This window comes from Phocoena phocoena, chromosome 5, assembly GCF_963924675.1.
Source record: "Phocoena phocoena chromosome 5, mPhoPho1.1, whole genome shotgun sequence".
Classification (NCBI taxonomy): domain Eukaryota; kingdom Metazoa; phylum Chordata; class Mammalia; order Artiodactyla; family Phocoenidae; genus Phocoena; species Phocoena phocoena.
The window spans coordinates 73,645,358-73,662,339 of record NC_089223.1 but is presented as its reverse complement, the minus strand read 5'-3'; the positions used below and the strand labels follow the sequence as shown (position 1 = coordinate 73,662,339).

Here is a 16,982-nt window from a genome sequence, read left to right as displayed (position 1 = left end):
GGTGCTTAATCGGTATTTGTTGAAAAAATGAAGTAAATTAGGATGTAATTTGTCTCAGTCTTAAAGGCAAGAACTCATTCAACATAGCCAGGTATTCTCGTACTACTATTCACTTGTCAAGACTTTCAAGTCTTCTATTTTCTTTTTTTTCAGACAGCGATGCTTTGGATTTTTTAAAAAATTAATTAATTAATTTTTTGGCTGTGTTGGGTCTTTGTTTCTGTGCAGGGGCTTTCTCTAGTTGCGGCACGCCGGGGCCACTCTTCATCGTGGTGCGCCGGCTTCTCACTATTGCGGCCTCTTTTTGCGGAGCACAGGCTCCAAATGCGCAGGCTCAGTAGTTGTGGCTCACGGGCCTAGTTGCTCCGCGGCACGTGGGATCTTCCCAGACCAGGGCTCGAACCCGTGTCCCCTGCATTAGCAGGCAGATTCTCAACCACTGCGCCACCAGGGAAGCCCAAGTCTTCTATTTTTAAAGAAGCGACTTTAGTGAGGCATAATTTACATACCACAAAATTCATCCATTAAGTTCTCCTTACTAATGTCTTTTCCTCTCTCATGTTCTGTGTGAAGGTCATTTTTCTGATGGTAAAAATGGGAAGAAAATAGAAGTGGAAGGTCAGTTGTGACCTTAAAGCAAATTAACCTCTCTAAGCCACAGATTCTGAGCTGTAAAACTGCACTACGAAGAGTTTCTTCATTGGCTTCTCTAAGGGTTGTGAGATGACATGCAAAAAATCTGATCCACAGTAGAGGTAATAACTCAAAAACAGCAGATCCCCTCCCTTCTCTATGTCATCTTTTAACGTTGGATCCCCTAAACAGTAAGTCTATTCTTTCACCATCATCATTATCTTGTTCTGAGCATAAGTGAAAAAATACCCAACCTTCTTCTTTTCTTAGGATTCAGCAAGCCCCACTTCATTCTGAGGTTTTGTTTTCCTGCACTATTCTTACAGATTTTGTTCCACTTTTTATTTATTCTTAGGCATATGCTATTTGTCTCCATCTTTTGAATATGCTGGTAGAAAAAAACCCAAACCCCACCTGAGATCATTAGAGAACACTGGTTTTTAAAGTTGCCATTACCTTTCTTCTTCACTGGGAGTATTCTATTGTGAACTTAATGTTTTCTTTTTCAAAGCCTCCCATTCCTTGAAAAAAGTGCGTTTCCTTTTACAGCCTCTCATCTTGAAATTATACCTGTCTTTTTCCCTGGATATATTTCCTAAAGTCTCCGACAGCCTGCCTTCTCTGTGTGTCGTATTACAGCCACATCCCCCAGGTCTCTACCGCTTCCCCAAGACCAACCAATTCTTCCCTGGGAGTCACATTACATCAGCATCACTAATGCAATATGTGCTATATTACAGACTATGTTTTATTCTAGGCGGTCAATTAAAAACGAACCTCGGTGCTGGTTTGCTTTAACATGGAGGATGAATTATCTAAGGTCAAATGCAAACTGCTGCTAGATTTATATTCATATTAAATATATACCTGTTGAATTTGGGCTTTTTCTCAATGCTTCAGACTCTAAGCTTTCAGGTAAATGGGATGGTCTTAAGTGTGGGTTTCCAGAAACTTCACAAAAAATCAGACTCCATCAAAAGGACTGCTCCACACGCTCAAGGAACACCCACCAACAAAACCCATCTCCACAACCACCAGATTATCTCACCAGCAAGTGAGACTGCAAGGTTTGGGGGCTTGGCCGTACCACTCGGCGCTGCGCAAGGGGGGGGGTTCGTGCCCATTTGGCTGCGACTGACCGCTTCTCTTCGCTTGGTTTTGCCTCTGCTCCCCCTGCGCAGGCATCCAAAGTGCGTCAGGCCGGTGCTTTATAGCTGCAGCCTGGGCGTCTCCGCTCTCTGTTTTTCCTCTTCTCTGGGTTGGGCTTCTTACCGTTGTTCGCGAAGATGCAGCTGAAGCCGATGGAGATTAACCCGGAGGTGAGCATCAGGTGTACTTTTACTCGGGGAGCGCAGGGCCGAGGGTCAGCCCTCACCAGCTAGCGGTATCAATGACTGCTTTTATCTTTGCATTTTTTTTTCTTTGCATTTGCCTTCCAGATGCTGAACAAAGTGAGTGACGTCTCGGGCTGCCTCTGTCTCCCTCCCGCGGGAGCACTGAGGCGGAGGCGCCCACCGGCTCCGGCTGTTTCTCAGGAACCGAGCGGCGCCCTGCGCGCTCCGGAGGCGGCGGGGCTGGGGCGCGGCCGGGGTGCCCTCACTCTGCCCCTGCCTCGGGGGCGGCGGTAACTGCGAAACCGGTCAGAGGTGGGATGGAGGAGGCTACGCCCAGATGGTAGCCCCGGGCGTCGCGGGAGCCACGTGTGGGCCGCGCTTTGTGCTGTGTCATTGCGCTCGGCCTGGGTGGGCGGCGGGGCGGGGCCGGGCTCCTCCCAGGCCCGGGGAGAGGTGCGAGGACGCAGAGCCCGCCCCGCCTCCCCCGCTTCACGGTAGGTGCCCGCCACTTGCCTGTCTCCGCGCCTGGCCGCCATGTTTTTTCCCCGCAGGTGCTGGCCCGGCTGGGGGTTGCGGGCCAGTGGCGCTTCGAGGACGTGCTGGGACTGGAAGAGGAGTCTCTGGGCTCGGTGCCGGCGCCTGCCTGCGCGCTGCTGCTGCTCTTTCCTCTCACGGCCCAGGTAGGGCGTGGGGCCCGGGATGCGCAGGCGCTGCGCGCGCTTCCCCTAGACCGGAGTGAGGCGTTGAGGACGGTGCAGGCCCTCCTCCCGTCCTGGCTTGGGCGCCCAGAGCTGGCACACTGCCCCTTCCTTGTGGCGGATGGAGGGAGGAACTCGCACCTTCATGGTACCTACTCACTGGGCTTCTGTTGTAACAGAGTTTATTGCCTGGTCGTTCATCCATCGAGTGTTGCCTTGAATTTGGAGGAGAAGCAGTATTTCAGTTCCATCATCCCAGTTATCCAGGAAGACAGTTCACCCTACTCATGAGTGCCGTTTGAACCTAGGCTTTTTGGCAGTTTGAGCCAAGGAATGGCTGGCTGGTTGTTCTCCTTTAATGGCTGTGACGTGTCGTTTTATTGTTTGGTTCTCAGACTCCCACCTTGCTGTAAAATGGAGGGGGATGGGCTTGCCTAAACCACAAGAAAACAATAGGTTCTTTAATTTTCCACCTCTGCTGCCTGGGTCTTCAGTGGGTTCAGGGGTTTCTTCCCAACCCTCCACTCCCTACAACGTACACACTTGGTCTTTAGTTTCTCCAATGTGTTTTTCTAAAGCTTAATCATTTGTGTGTGGTTCCTGTGTGAGAACCTCCTTCTACTTCTCAACCTCTTTCCTCTCTGACCTTGTAGTTAAGTGAATAGGTGGGCATTAGACCAGTCTTGGGAATGCTTTTTCATTTCCCTTTAGATGGTCTTCCGCCTGCAAGTGTGCAAGTATATATGTACCTCAAAGGCTGAGCATCAGATATAAAAAGGTAGCTGGGGTAATTGTTGTCTTGGATGTGTGGAATCCCACTAATTGGCATGGTTTTGTCTATCTCCTATTGCTGCCACTCGACCCCTGATTGAGGAGTGGTTGAATTTTGCTTTAGTGAAACTTGGGGCATTAGTATATACGGCATCGTTTCAAACAGAGTGAGCTAACTGAAGCACCATCCTAATGCCGGGGGTTCTAGAAGCATCCTCAGCATAAACTAAGCCCTATGGGAAGTTCCAGGCATTCGTCCTAGTAAATGGGCTAAGTATTGTGGGTTAAAAACACTTATTAAAGCTATTAGGATAGTCCCACTGACACGTTTGTTATTGCCAAAGCCTTTACTTGGTGAAAATGGAGTTCCCAAATAATTGCAAGTCAAATTAGCTTCCCTATTGATCAAATCAAATGCAATGTTCTCTCTCTCATTTGAGCCTCTCCCAGAGGTTTCTTATTAGAGGAACCATGATGACTCGGAGGTTTTTGAGCAGCAGCACTCAAAGACAAGGCCTTGGGGAGGCAGTGGTGCAGCGCGTTTGTCTTGCAAAAGCCCACTGCTCTCATTTTGCTGGATCAAGCAGATCTTGGTTAGTAGAACATTCTGGGTAGGACGTTTTATGTTTGAAAGAGCTCGATACTTTGTCTTTTCGCTCCAGTTCTGTCTATCAGATTTACGGAATGCCTGTTACGTGGCACAAAACACCTATTGGGCTAAATACTGAAGCAAATTCAAAGAAGAGTCGAGGTTTATAGGTTGACTTCCAAACAAGCTAATGTTAATTTAGAAAGCATCTAATTTTGTCTAAGAATATTATGAAATCCTAAATGGACTACTTTTAACACATTTTTAAGGGATCATGAAATACTTACAGAAATGTCTGCATGCAAGAGCTCAAACAACCCTAAAGGATGACACTATCCCATTACAAAAAAATTAAACCTTTTTTAGAAAAGTGAAAATCCTTAACAGTCAATGAGTAGCTCAGTTCAAGGATCCAGTAGGTAGATACATGATGCTAGAACTTCCTACGAGTTGGAGTTTAAGTTGATCTCGTGGGACAAGAGAGCTTATTCCTCTGATGGTACCACAGACGAGGCTTACTTCAGTTCTGTGGACAGTAATGCAAGGCTGCTAGAACTAGAAATGTACGTACTTCTCGGGTTCCGTACGGTTTATACCAGTAGTAAGAAATTAGTGTTTCTATAGCATCGGCACCCTGCTTTTAACTGAGCAGTCATACCTTTAAGGTCTTTAGAACTTGTTAGTGAAAGGGCCAGACAAGCCCACTATATTACTGTACAAAGGGATAATGCTTTGAGGAAACCAGTCTCAAGTTGTATAGTTGTCAAGGACAAACAAGAGTTACATCTTCTTGTAGGATGAGAAAGTTTTGTGAAATCACAGTCCAACACCCCAGACCAGTTGTCTTTCCTTCCTAAAAAAGGGTGAGGGAATAGTTAATTTCTTTAAATTGCTCCTTTCTTTAGTTAAGTTTTGTATTGTTTTGTTTTTGAAGAGACATGTATTTGGGCAGAATAGAAGTAGAACTTCAAAGAATAGTGAGATATAAACTAGCTGGTGTTCTTGGGCATTCAACTGCCCAGCGCTTGATTGGAATGCCTGTGTGAAAGTCTTCAGTGTTAAAGGAGGAAAATAACGAACTTGTCTGTTTTTCTGACTTCAGCACGCCATCCATTTCAAGCTAAAAGGTTGCAGTGGTGTCTAGACAAAGTCTTGGGCAATATCCAAGGCCGCTACTGCACTGCAGCATCAGGGTGGAGTGTCAGAACCCCACGGGCTGGCGTGGGCGTGGGCGTGGGTGGCAGACGGGCCATTCTCTGGGCACCAGCCAGCACCTAGATTCAAGGCCTCCTGGTCACATTTCCCACTTTGTTTCCATTTAGGTGGTAGAACCCGCTGTGCTGCTGTCTGTTCTTTGCATTTTCATTTTGAGATGTAAAAATGTTTTTTTTTGCACACACAGCATGAGAACTTCAGGAAAAAACAGATTGAAGAGCTGAAGGGACAGGAAGTAAGTCCTAAGGTGTACTTCATGAAGCAGACCATTGGCAACTCCTGTGGAACCATCGGACTCATTCATGCAGTGGCCAATAATCAGGACAAACTGGAGTTCGGTGAGTGGATTTTGAGGCCAGTCATCCTCTGGTTGACCTTTAATTAACTGTAATGCTTCCTTCCAACACCCCCAAGCCTCTGTTTGGCAAAGCCATTGCCTTAGATTTTTTTGAAAATCTACTTATGCAGATAGAATCAGTGGGTGAATTCTCATTGTTCCTCCCTTTTGAGGAAGGGAAGCGCATCCAAGAAGCATAGTGTGGTTTCCTCCACCTGGGGAGGCGGGGCGGGTGACAGTGCAGTTTTGTACTTGCCTCTCTGCCTGGGCTCTTCATGTGCAGATCCTCCTGCTGGTCTTGACAATTCTAAAGAATTAGAGATGCTGTTAAGGCATAAAATGCCAACCTTCAGGACCTTTCCTTAATGGTGCTGTCTCTCATAAGCAACAGGAGAACCAAAACAGCTTAAAGCAGCAGGACACAGCGCGAGGTCCTGCAGGGAGGCATAGCCGCAGGCTGGCACCTTGAGAGATCCATCTGTGAACAAAGCTGGGTCAGGAGTTTTAGCTCGCCTCCAGTGGATGCCATGGAGGATAGAGAAGAGATGAGTCTCAGCCCTTAAGTTGTCAGAAGCGCAAGTAACAGCATTGAAATATGTTAAAATACATGGCATTGTGTATCATTTTGGCCAAGGGTCAGCAAACTTTCTTAAAAGCCCAGAGAGTAGATCTTTTAGGCTCTGAGGGCCATATAATCTCTGCCCTTGTAGAGCAAGAGCAGCCATAGACAAGATGTAGAGCGGTGGATGTGGCTGTGTTCCAATAAAACTTTATTAGGTGGCAGTAGTCGGCCAACTCCTGATTTAGACAATGGATGGGGGTGGCTGAGAATTGAATAAGTTCAACTAACAGTCCATGCTGTTGCTTGTAGCAGGTCAAATACCTTTTTTTTTTAAAATTTAAACAAGGGAATTGTGGCCAAGATTCTACTCCTGGTATACTTCTGAAATTTAAAAAAAAAAAAAAAGGCTCGTCTGGCCACAAAGGTCCAGATCTTCTAGAAGTTGCTTTTTTCAAATATTGACTTGAGTGAGTCATTAAAAAGTCGTAGTTTGATCCTTTTTATTTCTTCTGCAGTAAGTGTCACTTCTTTTAGAATACTGTGTTCCTGAGGTCACAGATACTGTAACTCTTCCATAAACGTGGTCATGAAGGTGCCATCGGCTTAATCTGAGTCACAGCCCTCCTCATAAAGTTGAGAGGATTCCTATAATTTCCAGATTTTCAGTGGTCCCCATTTAACACATTTGTTTAAGTTTAGAGCTGAAAGTTCAGATTGAGGTCTTTTGAAATACAAGTTGCTCTTGCGTCCTAGACTCATCCATACTGAGCAATGACAAAATGCTTATGCCAACCATCAGCTAGTTAGCTGTCTCTAGGCCAGACTGTTAGGGTCTTTGTATTTCTATTTAAGATCTGTAGGTTGAAGTCTTTCTGGATAACCATATTACTAAGATTGCATTTTCTACCCTGAAATAAAAGTCTTGGTTTGAGAACTGTTGATAATTGATAGATTAGAATGTTATTGTTACATCATGTATGCAATAAACATTAATTGTGCATTGCTAAGTGCTGTAGATAAGAGCAATAGACGAGACAGTTCCTGCCTTTATGGCACTGAAAGTCTCACAAATACATGTTACCAGTGGATCAGTGCTGTAACAGAGGTGGTAGGAGATCTGAGAGGTGAGGGTGAGGTGGAAGGTGGGGAGGGGTCAGGGGACAGGGAGGATGTGAGGAAGAGCTTGGCCTGCTGGAGGAACTGAGAGTTCTCTGTCTTGAATGCAGTGAGAGGGGAGTGGTTGGAAAAAGAGGCTGGGGAAGAGGCACCTCGCTCATCCACATCCTCAGAGGCCATGGTAAAAAGTCAGGTTTCCACACGTGACAGACTATTGCAGTGGCTTAAGTCAGCAATAAATTGCAACCATTTGCATTAGACCGGTACTAACATATGATTTTCTTTTCTTTTCTCTCTCTTTTTCTTTTTAAAGAGGATGGGTCAGTTCTGAAACAGTTTCTTTCTGAAACAGAGAAGTTGTCCCCTGAAGACAGAGCAAAATGCTTTGAAAAGAATGAGGTAGGAAGACAACTTCTAGAGCATCGATTTTCAATAACTCTGGAAGTTTTCGTGCTAACTCTTCTCTGTTTTCTGCAGGCCATCCAGGCAGCCCATGATGCCGTGGCACAGGAAGGCCAGTGTCGGGTAAATACAAGTTAGAGCCAGGCTGTCCAGGTGTCACCCATGTTTCCCCAGAAATATGTGCAAGAACCTCTTACTGGAACACAGCACATGTTTCCACCCAAGGCTGATGAATGCCAGAAAATTCTACCAGAATAATGCTTTGACCAGACCTGTTCATAGAAATGGCTCTTCAAAATATCTGATTGGCAGTTGACACAGTCCTGAGTAAATTCAGGCTGGTAGTGTTTTATATAGATCCAAATGGGTCTAATTGAGTAGCACCCATCTTAATAACTGAACATTTCACATACTCTTCTCAGTCTATTGGAGAGCAAGCTGGACCAACAAGGACTAAAAGTTTCTAGATGACTTAAATGTACCATTAATCTGAACACAGCCTTCAAGTCAACTGTTAATTAGATTGAAGTCAGTGATAGTGTCTGTATAACTGCAGTTGACTCTGTCACATTCTAGTCTTGACCTTGGGTGAAGCACTTATCCTCCCTAAGCCTTAATTTCCTCCTCAGTAAAAAGCAAGTGTTAGAATTCTGAGAGTTACAGGATGTCTACTTGAATGGTCTTAGAATAGTACCTAGTATATAAGAAATAAATATTCGCTATAATCATTTAATATGTAGGCAGGTTGGTTCAAGCATATTTACTTAGAGAATTTATTTTTAACAAGTTCTGCTTATAAAATAATCATATTGCAAAATATGTGTATCAAGTCAACAGGTTGTAGACCTTAAACTTACACAATGTTATGTCATTTATATCTTAACTTTTTTCTTTCAGCTTTATTTTTAAATGCAGTTTATACTACAATAAAAAAATACTCATTTTCGAAAAACTATCTTGACTCTGCAGGTAGATGACAAAGTGAACTTTCATTTTATTCTGTTTAACAACGTGGATGGCCACCTCTATGAACTCGGTACGTTTCACTCCAGTTTTGGAATCTAACATAGATGCGTGCATTCTCTCAGACATAATTCCTCTTACAGTACTGGTATGTGACTTTATGGTGGCACTTAGTATATCCGTTTATGAAGCCAGAACACCGAGGTATTCTCAAGGGGGCACTTAACCCTTTATCATACCCAGAGCACCTCCCTCAGGAACCTGGCCTGCGGGATGAATGGCTTTAGTCACAAACCAGTAAAGAGAACTGATCAGCCAGTTCAAAGTATACACGTTCAGATTTTCTCTTTCCACCTTCCACTATAATAGCATCACCAGTATAAGGTCTCCACCGCCATCCTTTCCAGGCAAGGAATACTTTTGGAAGGAGGTAAATGCCTAAACACAACCTGGTTTGTGTAAAAAGAATTCAGACATGTCCATCTCTGTATTAAGAAGAGTCATCTCCTTTTAATGGAGAAAGACTTGCAGCTGTGTCATCTCAAGCCAAGATACTACCTATGGCAAGCAAGGGCAAAGAAAACTTGGGGCCGCTCAGCAGTCATTGAGGGGCAAATGAAATCTCAAGGATCCTTTTTCTTCCCTCCACCTTCTGTGTACGTCATAGACTGCTTCTGACTTGCTTTGTGGTCCTTCCCAAGAGATGGGCACAAGCCCTTCTAGTAGGGTAGCTAGTTTGGCCTTGTGTGGTCTTGTGGTCTTGGTGCTTTAGATTAGAATTGCCTGGGGTGGATATCTAGGAACACTTGAACCTCATTTCCAGCCTGTTGCTTCATAACCAGCCTAACCTTTGTGGGAGTGGCAGTGGTATTTGGAAGAATCTAAAACTTGCCTTTAAGCTGGACAAGCACAGTAGACAGAAAATGTGCAGAGAAAATTGACATGCCTGGCTTTTTCGTTACAGATGGACGGATGCCTTTTCCGGTGAACCATGGCACCAGTTCAGAGGGCTCACTGCTGCAGGTAGTCTTTGGAATCCATTTCCACTAGGGCCCATATTTCTTTAGCCAGTTTGTCTGTTCTAAAGTGCAAACCGTTTTCGGTACAGATAGCGTCAGTCATCTGGGATGAGAGCAGTCTTTAGGGCTTAAAGATCATCTCAGTAATTCTGTTTGCTTTATTTTTTAGCAAATAGTTTTTAAACAGCATCCTTTAGAGCAGCCCTGCCTAAACTGTATTGCGTGCTGTCTTTAGCCCACAGTTAGATTTAGCCTGAAAGCCATTGTTTATTTCCTTGTGGGGTTAAGGTGACTCTTGTCCTCTTGTCAGAATGCATCATAGCCAATGACTCAGACTCATGGAACAGCAACCCAAGCCTTTCCTAATCCCTCTCTGACTGCTGGATTTGGGTCAGTCTTGTAGGTAGCATACTATGGATTCTGGTTAGGCAGTTACCTCTGTGATTGTTTTCTTCCCACACGGTCGGTCCACTGTTAACAGGTCAAAGGAAGAAAATTCAAAACATGCCTGACCAGAACTTTAAGATCCAGGGTAACTGTGTAACCGTCCTGGTAAAAGTGACGGCAGAAATCTCTTAATTCTGAACACGAGTTGGTAGACTAGTCCTCTGCCCTCTAAAAAATGAATCTCTAGAGTTTAGTCAATTTGCTGTTAGAAAGGAAAATGGCTTAATTGTGATAAAATTTAAAATGATGTTAAGGTATAATTACTTCATTTGCTGTAATAACAGCTAAACTTTTTTGCGTGCTTCTTGTGTGTAGACGGGGGGTGGCACTTTTTCTGTGAAGAGCCAGGAAATATTTTAGGCTTTGTATTAGCATATGGGCTCTGTTGCAGGTATTCATTTCTGCTGGGACAGCTCCAAAGCAGCCCCATAGGCAGTGTCTAAATGAATGTGTATGGCTGTGTTCCATTAAAACTTTATTAACAAAAACAGGCAGCAGGTTGGATTTGGCCCACAGGCTGCAGTTTGCTGACTCCATGCTAGATGCTGTTCTAAGTTTGTTACCTCTTTTATGGACTCCTTTTAATGATGCTCTGAGGTAGTTAGTATTACATTTTACAGATGAGGAAACGGAGGTGCAGAGGTAAGTGATGCCCAAGGTCAATGGCAAACTACAGAATCATGGTTCAAATCTAGACAGTCTGTCTCTAGAGTCTGCTCTTAGCCACTGTACAATACTACCTTTATAGTAGACCGGTCTTTGGAACATCATAGACCTGATGACCTCAAGGTACTAGTGGACCAAATTATGCAGTCCTAGGAGGGACAGTCACTTTCTAGCCTGCTGTCATATACACCTGAGATCAGTCAGAGCTAATTCTTGGATATACCAGGGGTAAATGAGAACAGCGACATGGAATGAGAACTAGACCTAGAGAAACAGAATGGGGATTTGCATGAGAGTCAGGATTCACTTATGGGAGAGAATAAGAACAGGGGCAGAATTTCTGGGTATGACCTATTGGGAGGAAAGATTCTGGTCCATCTAATAAAGCTTCCTAGGTACATACCAACTCCTATCAAACACTATCCTAATACAGGCACACCTCACATTGTGGATTCAGTTACAGACCACTGCAGTAAAGCAGATATCACAATAAAGAGAAGTTTTGAGTTTTTTTGCTTCCTACTGCACATAAAAGTTACGTTTACACTATACTGTAGTCTGTTAAGTGTGCAATAGCATTATGTATAAAAAACCAATGTACATATCTTAATTTAAAATACTGTTAAAACAATGCTAACCGTCATCTGAGTGAATCAGTCTTTTTGCAATAGTAACATCAGAGATCACTGATCACAGATCACCGTAACAAATATAATAATAATGAAAAGTTTGGAGTATTATGAGAATTACCAAAATGTGACACAGACATGAAGTGAGCCAGTGCTGCTGGAAAAGTGATGCTGATAGACTTGCTCCATGCAGGATTGCCACAAACCTTCAATTTGCCCAAAAAAAAAAAAAAAAAATTGCAGTATCTGCAAAGCACAATAAAGTGAAGTGAAATAAAATGAGGTATGCCTGTACCATAAAATGTGCTCTGCATAGGACACTTAAAACTGTTATGTGAGTAGAATTTATGAGGTGTGGGGAAGGTAAAACTTGTTTTGTTTAAAAAAAAAAAAAACACCAGAATCACATTTTAAATTAATTGACTAGAAAATAGCATCTTTTTTTTTTTTTACATCCTTATTGGAGGTTAATTGCTTTACAATGGTGTGTTAGTTTCTGCTTTATAACAGAGTGAATCAGTTATACATATGTTCCCATATCTCTTCCCTCCCTCCCTCCCACCCTCCTTATCCCACCTCTCCAGGCAGTCACAAAGCACCGAGCTGATCTCCCTGTGGAAAATAGCATCTTAATTAGTGGAAATTCTTATCCTAAGTAAGGCTGGTTCTATATGGTTAGAGATGTTTTAGGTTGTCTAAACTATACCCCGAATTAACTTGTTAAATTGGTGAGAAAGTCCATAAACTTAACCCAAGTATCCTAAACTTGAGTGAATTAGGCCACTGCTTATTGTCTATGTAGGAGATGGTTGTTGTCTTTACAGGCACACCCTTAACATTAATCAACAGCATTGGTCCTAAAGGAAAGTGGCTTTGGGGAAGGCAGGTCTGGGATATCAATATATTAAAAATTCTGATAGAATAAAATGTAGCTGTTACTCTAGATCCTCTTCAGTTTTTCTAAGTGGTTCCAAAGCAGAAACAAAACCGGGGTGGGGTTGATGCTTTTTCAGGTCCACAACTCATTATCAGGTTGGTGATTTTTAGGCCTTGGGAGCTGATGTTCTGTGACTGTTCTCTGTCATAGCATATCCACTGTCCTCTTGAAGGTCTCGTATTTAACATTGTTGGTGGGGCTTTGCACTGGACTTTTTACAAATTGAACAGTGATTGATATTCTGATCCCAAGGCATTTAAACCCCAGAATTTCTCAAGTAACATTGGGGTCAGTTTTCTGTTCCCAATCTTTGTAATCTAGGTCTTAGAATTAGTAACACATGTCATTCCCTAAATATGTAGGAATCCATCACTTATCTGTACTTGGAATACCAGGTATTTAAACTTAAAGCCTGTTTTGTAAAATGTTTACTTGAAATAAATCTGTCTTTACTCTGGGAATTTCTGAGTTAGAACTTTTTCCTTATGGAAGAGAAATCAATTTTCTGTCTTTGGATTTGAGGGAAAGAGCACCAAGAGTATAGTTTTCTTGTCAAAACCAGGCACAAGGTGGCAGAAGCACAGAGCATTTGGTAGAAAGAATAAAGGAATCAAAGCTTCTGGAGCTGGATTTGTGATGTGGGTCCTTGTCTTTCCTATCACCTGATTTTTTTTTTTTTTTTTTTTGCGATACGTGGGCCCCTCACTGTTGTGGCCTCTCCCGTTGCGGAGCACAGGCTCCGTACGCGCAGGCTCAGCAGCCATGGCTCACGGGCCCAGCCGCTCCGCGGCATGTGGGATCTTCCCAGACCGGGGCACGAACCCGTGTCCCCTGCATCGGCAGGCGGACTCTCAACCACTGCGCCACCAGGGAAGCCCTCATCACCTGATTTTTTTTCTCTTGCCTTAAGCCCTGGTTTTCAAGTTTATTGGGAGGTTTAAAGTGGGTCAGGGTGAACTTTGGGCATTAATAGACCTTACTAATACTTTCCCCTTGAAGCTTTCATTTTGAGCTGTTGCTGTTTAGACCTTAATTCATGACATTCCTCCTCCTCAGGACGCCGCCAAGGTCTGCAGAGAATTCACTGAGCGTGAGCAAGGGGAGGTCCGCTTCTCCGCCGTGGCCCTCTGCAAGGCAGCCTAATGCCTCATGGGGGGGCACTTCGTTTTCTCCCCCCTTCCCTTCATCGTGAAAGTATATCCCTACCTATGTGGTCTAAATGCTTCAGTACTTGTAGAGCACAGCTGTTCTCCTTCGGTTCCACAGATACGCACTTACCCTCAACTTCGCCCAAGCACTAGCAGAGCTCCATCGAGCAAGTTTGGTGTCACCCTGATGGCAAAGCATTCCCCTCATTGTATGTCTTATACCTCAATATCTAGTGCTTTAATGGCTACTTTGGTTTGTGTCTGTTAGCTAAGGCCTTGGATGTGGTTTGTCCTTGAATAAAATTTTTCTGCTGATAAGAGATGAGCCTAAACTGGTTTTCATTTTTCTGTCCCAGTATATCCCAAATTATAGTAATTACATATATATCTTCCATATAAGAACTTATAAAGTACAGGTAAGAAAATTACCATAAAAATATTATCGGTTTAGTGAGTTTCTACACTTTTTTCTATACATTTATGTTACTGTGTGTACCTGTAGACTTAAAAAAAATTAAATATATTTTGGAATAATTATTTTTATTGAAATGTAGTTGATAATATTAATTTCAGATGTACAACATAGTGATTCGACATTTAAGTACATCATGAAATGATCACCACGATAAGGCTAGTAACCATCTGTCCCCTTACAAAGTTATCGCAGTATTAGCGACCATATTCCTTATGCTATAAGAATGATTTTAGATTTACAGAAAAATTGAGAAGATACTAGAGTTCCCATGTACCTTTCATTCATTTCCCCCATTACATCTTGTATTAGTATGATACATTTGTAACAATTGATGAACCATTATTGACAGTTCTTTTGACTAAAGTCCATACCTTATTCACATTACCTTGGTTATTACCTAATGTCTTTTGCAGAATCCCATCCAGAATACACTTTAGGCTCTTCTTGGCTGTGACAGTTTCTCAGGCTTTTCTTTAGATGATTTTGACAGTTTCAAGGAGTACTGATCAAGTGTTTTGTAGGATGCCCCTCTTTTGGAATTTGCCTAATGTTTTCTCATTAGACAAGTGTTATGAGTTTTGGGGGAGGAGAACCACAGGTAAAGTGCTGGTCTCATCACGTCATATCAGGGTACATAGCGTCAACATTCCTTACGGTTAATGTTAACCTTGATCACCTGGCTGGATGGCGTTTTTCAGGTTTCTCTGAGTAAAGCTACTTTCCCCACCCTACAGCCCTCTTGTATACTGGAAAGAAGTCTATGCACAGCTGACCCTATAGGAGTAGGTTGAATTAAGCTCTACCTTCTTGAAGGTAGAGTATATAAATTATTTGGAAATCTTTTGCAAGGGATATATGTCTCTTATCCCCTATTCATTTATATCAGTATGAACTCATGGCTATTTTATACTCTGGGTTATAATCTAGTACTACATTTTGTTCAGATTGTTCTAGCTTTGGCCATTGAGAGCTATTTCAGTTGTCTCCTGTGTCCCTATGACATACTCCAATCAATGTGGGTTTTGCTTTTTTTTTTTTTTTTAAGCGATAGTTTACTTTCCAGAAATTAGTTTTTTAAAAATCAGTGTCAGTGGGGCCTGGATGGTGGCTGGAAATGGGGCTTTCCTGGGAGGAGGAGGGCAACGGTGGGGATGCAGCAGCTCCACAGCCCCAATCCCTGACGAGTGCGCCTGGGGCTCATCTCTTAAGGCTGCCTCTGGTGCAAGTGAAGGCCTTGGTGAAGGCGGACCCCAACGTGATGCTCGCGGGACAGGAAGCCAGCTTCATTTTGGCACGAACCGTGGAACTGTTTGTGGAAACCATAGCAAAAGATGCCTACTGTTGTGCTCAACAAGGGAAGAGGAAAACCCTTCAGAGGAGAGATGTGGGTAATGCAATAGAAGCTGTGGATGAATTTGCTTTTCTGGAAGGTACTTTGGATTGATTGCTGAGCTGGGCAGTTTTGTGAGCCTGTACCTGCATCCTTCAGCTAGGCCCTCTGCAGGCCTCAGCTTTGAAGAAGAGTCTTTGGAATACTGAACTTACACTTTTCCTGTTCTGCCTTCGCCTAAGCCTGGATAGGCAGAGATCTCACCTGTTAGCTTTTCTCTGTAAGGTCTTCCACTACTTGTGTCTTCCATTTCTGGCCTGGATGCAGCTGCTGCTGCTTGTGGTAGAGATAGAGAAAATGATTTTGTAGGTTGCTTAATAAATGATAAGGACCAAATAAAAGTTTCTGATCAACCTCAAAAAAAAATGTCTTTGCCATTTGTTAAACCTTAACTATTTTATAGATTAGGATACACTAATATGTAACTTACAGGCTTGCATTAAATGTTAAATGACATTTGTTCTCAACAATTGATACTTGAATATAACAGTTACTCTAGTTATAGGCATTAAGCCCTGTGGGGAAGAAATCCCCAGACCTGCTCTTAGTGTGATCCTCACAGAAGAGCTTTATCCTGTCTGTTGCCAGGAGCCCAGGTAGCTTGGGTTTCAGCTGCCTTAAAGTTTTCAACTCTTGATTATTCTATGGTGATAATACTTCTGATTCCAACTTTGAAGTGAAGGATATTTTGGTTCCTAGGGGGAAAGTGATCACTACTATTCCTTCTAATGTAGAAAATTAAATACATGGTGACTCAGGTGATTCTAATTGCTTGGAGTTGAAGCCAGAGGGATGCATTTTCAGTTCTAATTTGGTGTGTGACTTTCATGCATCACCTTGGAGATTGACTTAGGGGAAAAACAGAAAAGCCTCCTTCCTGCTAATAAGAGCTGGTGGAAATACTGCTTTTGGTCTCAGGAGTACAATTACACCACTAAATGTAGCTGTAAGACTTTATGCATGAGAAGCATTATTAAAATGCTCACAAACTAACACACCTTAGCATGTCACACCATGGAGGGTCATGTAATGGCTGTTGTATGTGGGAGATTGCAACCCTGGAAATGCAGAGAAATTTGTTTTACTGGGGAAACACAAGTTAGTTTACATGCCCAAATTCTCACTGCTAATTACTAGGGAAATAGAGGTAGCTGTCCTCGGTTGGGAGTCAATATTATAGACTTCAGGGCTTATCAAATGTCTTTGACCTGCACTCTGCCTCTCAGTAACTTCGGGCAAAGAAATTACCCTCTCCCACGTCTTCATTGTTTCACGTTAAAATGGACAACACAGGGCTTCCCTGGTGGCGCAGTGGTTGAGAGTCCGCCTTCCGATGCAGGGGATGCGGGTTCATGCCCCAGTCCGGGAAGATCTTGCACGCCGCGGAGCGGCTAGGCCCGTGAGCCATGGCCGCTGAGCCTGTGCGTCAGGAGGCTGTACTCCGCAATGGGAGAGGCCACAACAGTGAGAGAGGCCTGAGTACCGCAAAAAAAAAAAAAAAAAAAAAAAAAGAGTGAAGATGTCTGGGAAGGGCCTTGCTTCTAGAAGTTTCCCTCTAGTATCAGCATCTTCCCTACTGTTCTCCCTGAGACCTCAGCCATGTGTAACCCCATGGGGTAACGTCAACTTTGTATTCTATGTGAGGGCAGCA

At 43.3% G+C, this 16,982-nt stretch overlaps 1 protein-coding gene across 1 annotated transcript; it reads left to right on the top strand.

The window, feature by feature from the left end:
- Positions 1-1,598: 1,598 nt before the first annotated feature.
- On the top strand, positions 1,599-13,785 carry UCHL1 (ubiquitin C-terminal hydrolase L1). The gene is made up of 9 exons (XM_065877415.1): positions 1,599-1,952; positions 2,073-2,084; positions 2,519-2,647; positions 5,428-5,578; positions 7,569-7,654; positions 7,733-7,780; positions 8,627-8,693; positions 9,585-9,643; positions 13,375-13,785. The coding sequence occupies exons 1-9, from the start codon at positions 1,920-1,922 to the stop codon at positions 13,459-13,461; spliced, it is 672 nt and encodes a 223-aa protein (XP_065733487.1). The 5' UTR covers positions 1,599-1,919; the 3' UTR covers positions 13,462-13,785.
- The last annotated feature ends 3,197 nt before the right edge of the window (positions 13,786-16,982 follow it).

Bases quoted from the DNA above. Each gene is read 5' to 3' on its own strand.
- UCHL1 (XM_065877415.1), top strand. From the start codon at position 1,920: ATGCAGCTGAAGCCGATGGAGATTAACCCGGAG. The intron at 2,648-5,427 runs GTAGGGCGTGGG...TTGCACACACAG, and splicing joins TCTTTCCTCTCACGGCCCAG to CATGAGAACTTCAGGAAAAA. The intron at 5,579-7,568 runs GTGAGTGGATTT...TTCTTTTTAAAG, and splicing joins TCAGGACAAACTGGAGTTCG to AGGATGGGTCAGTTCTGAAA.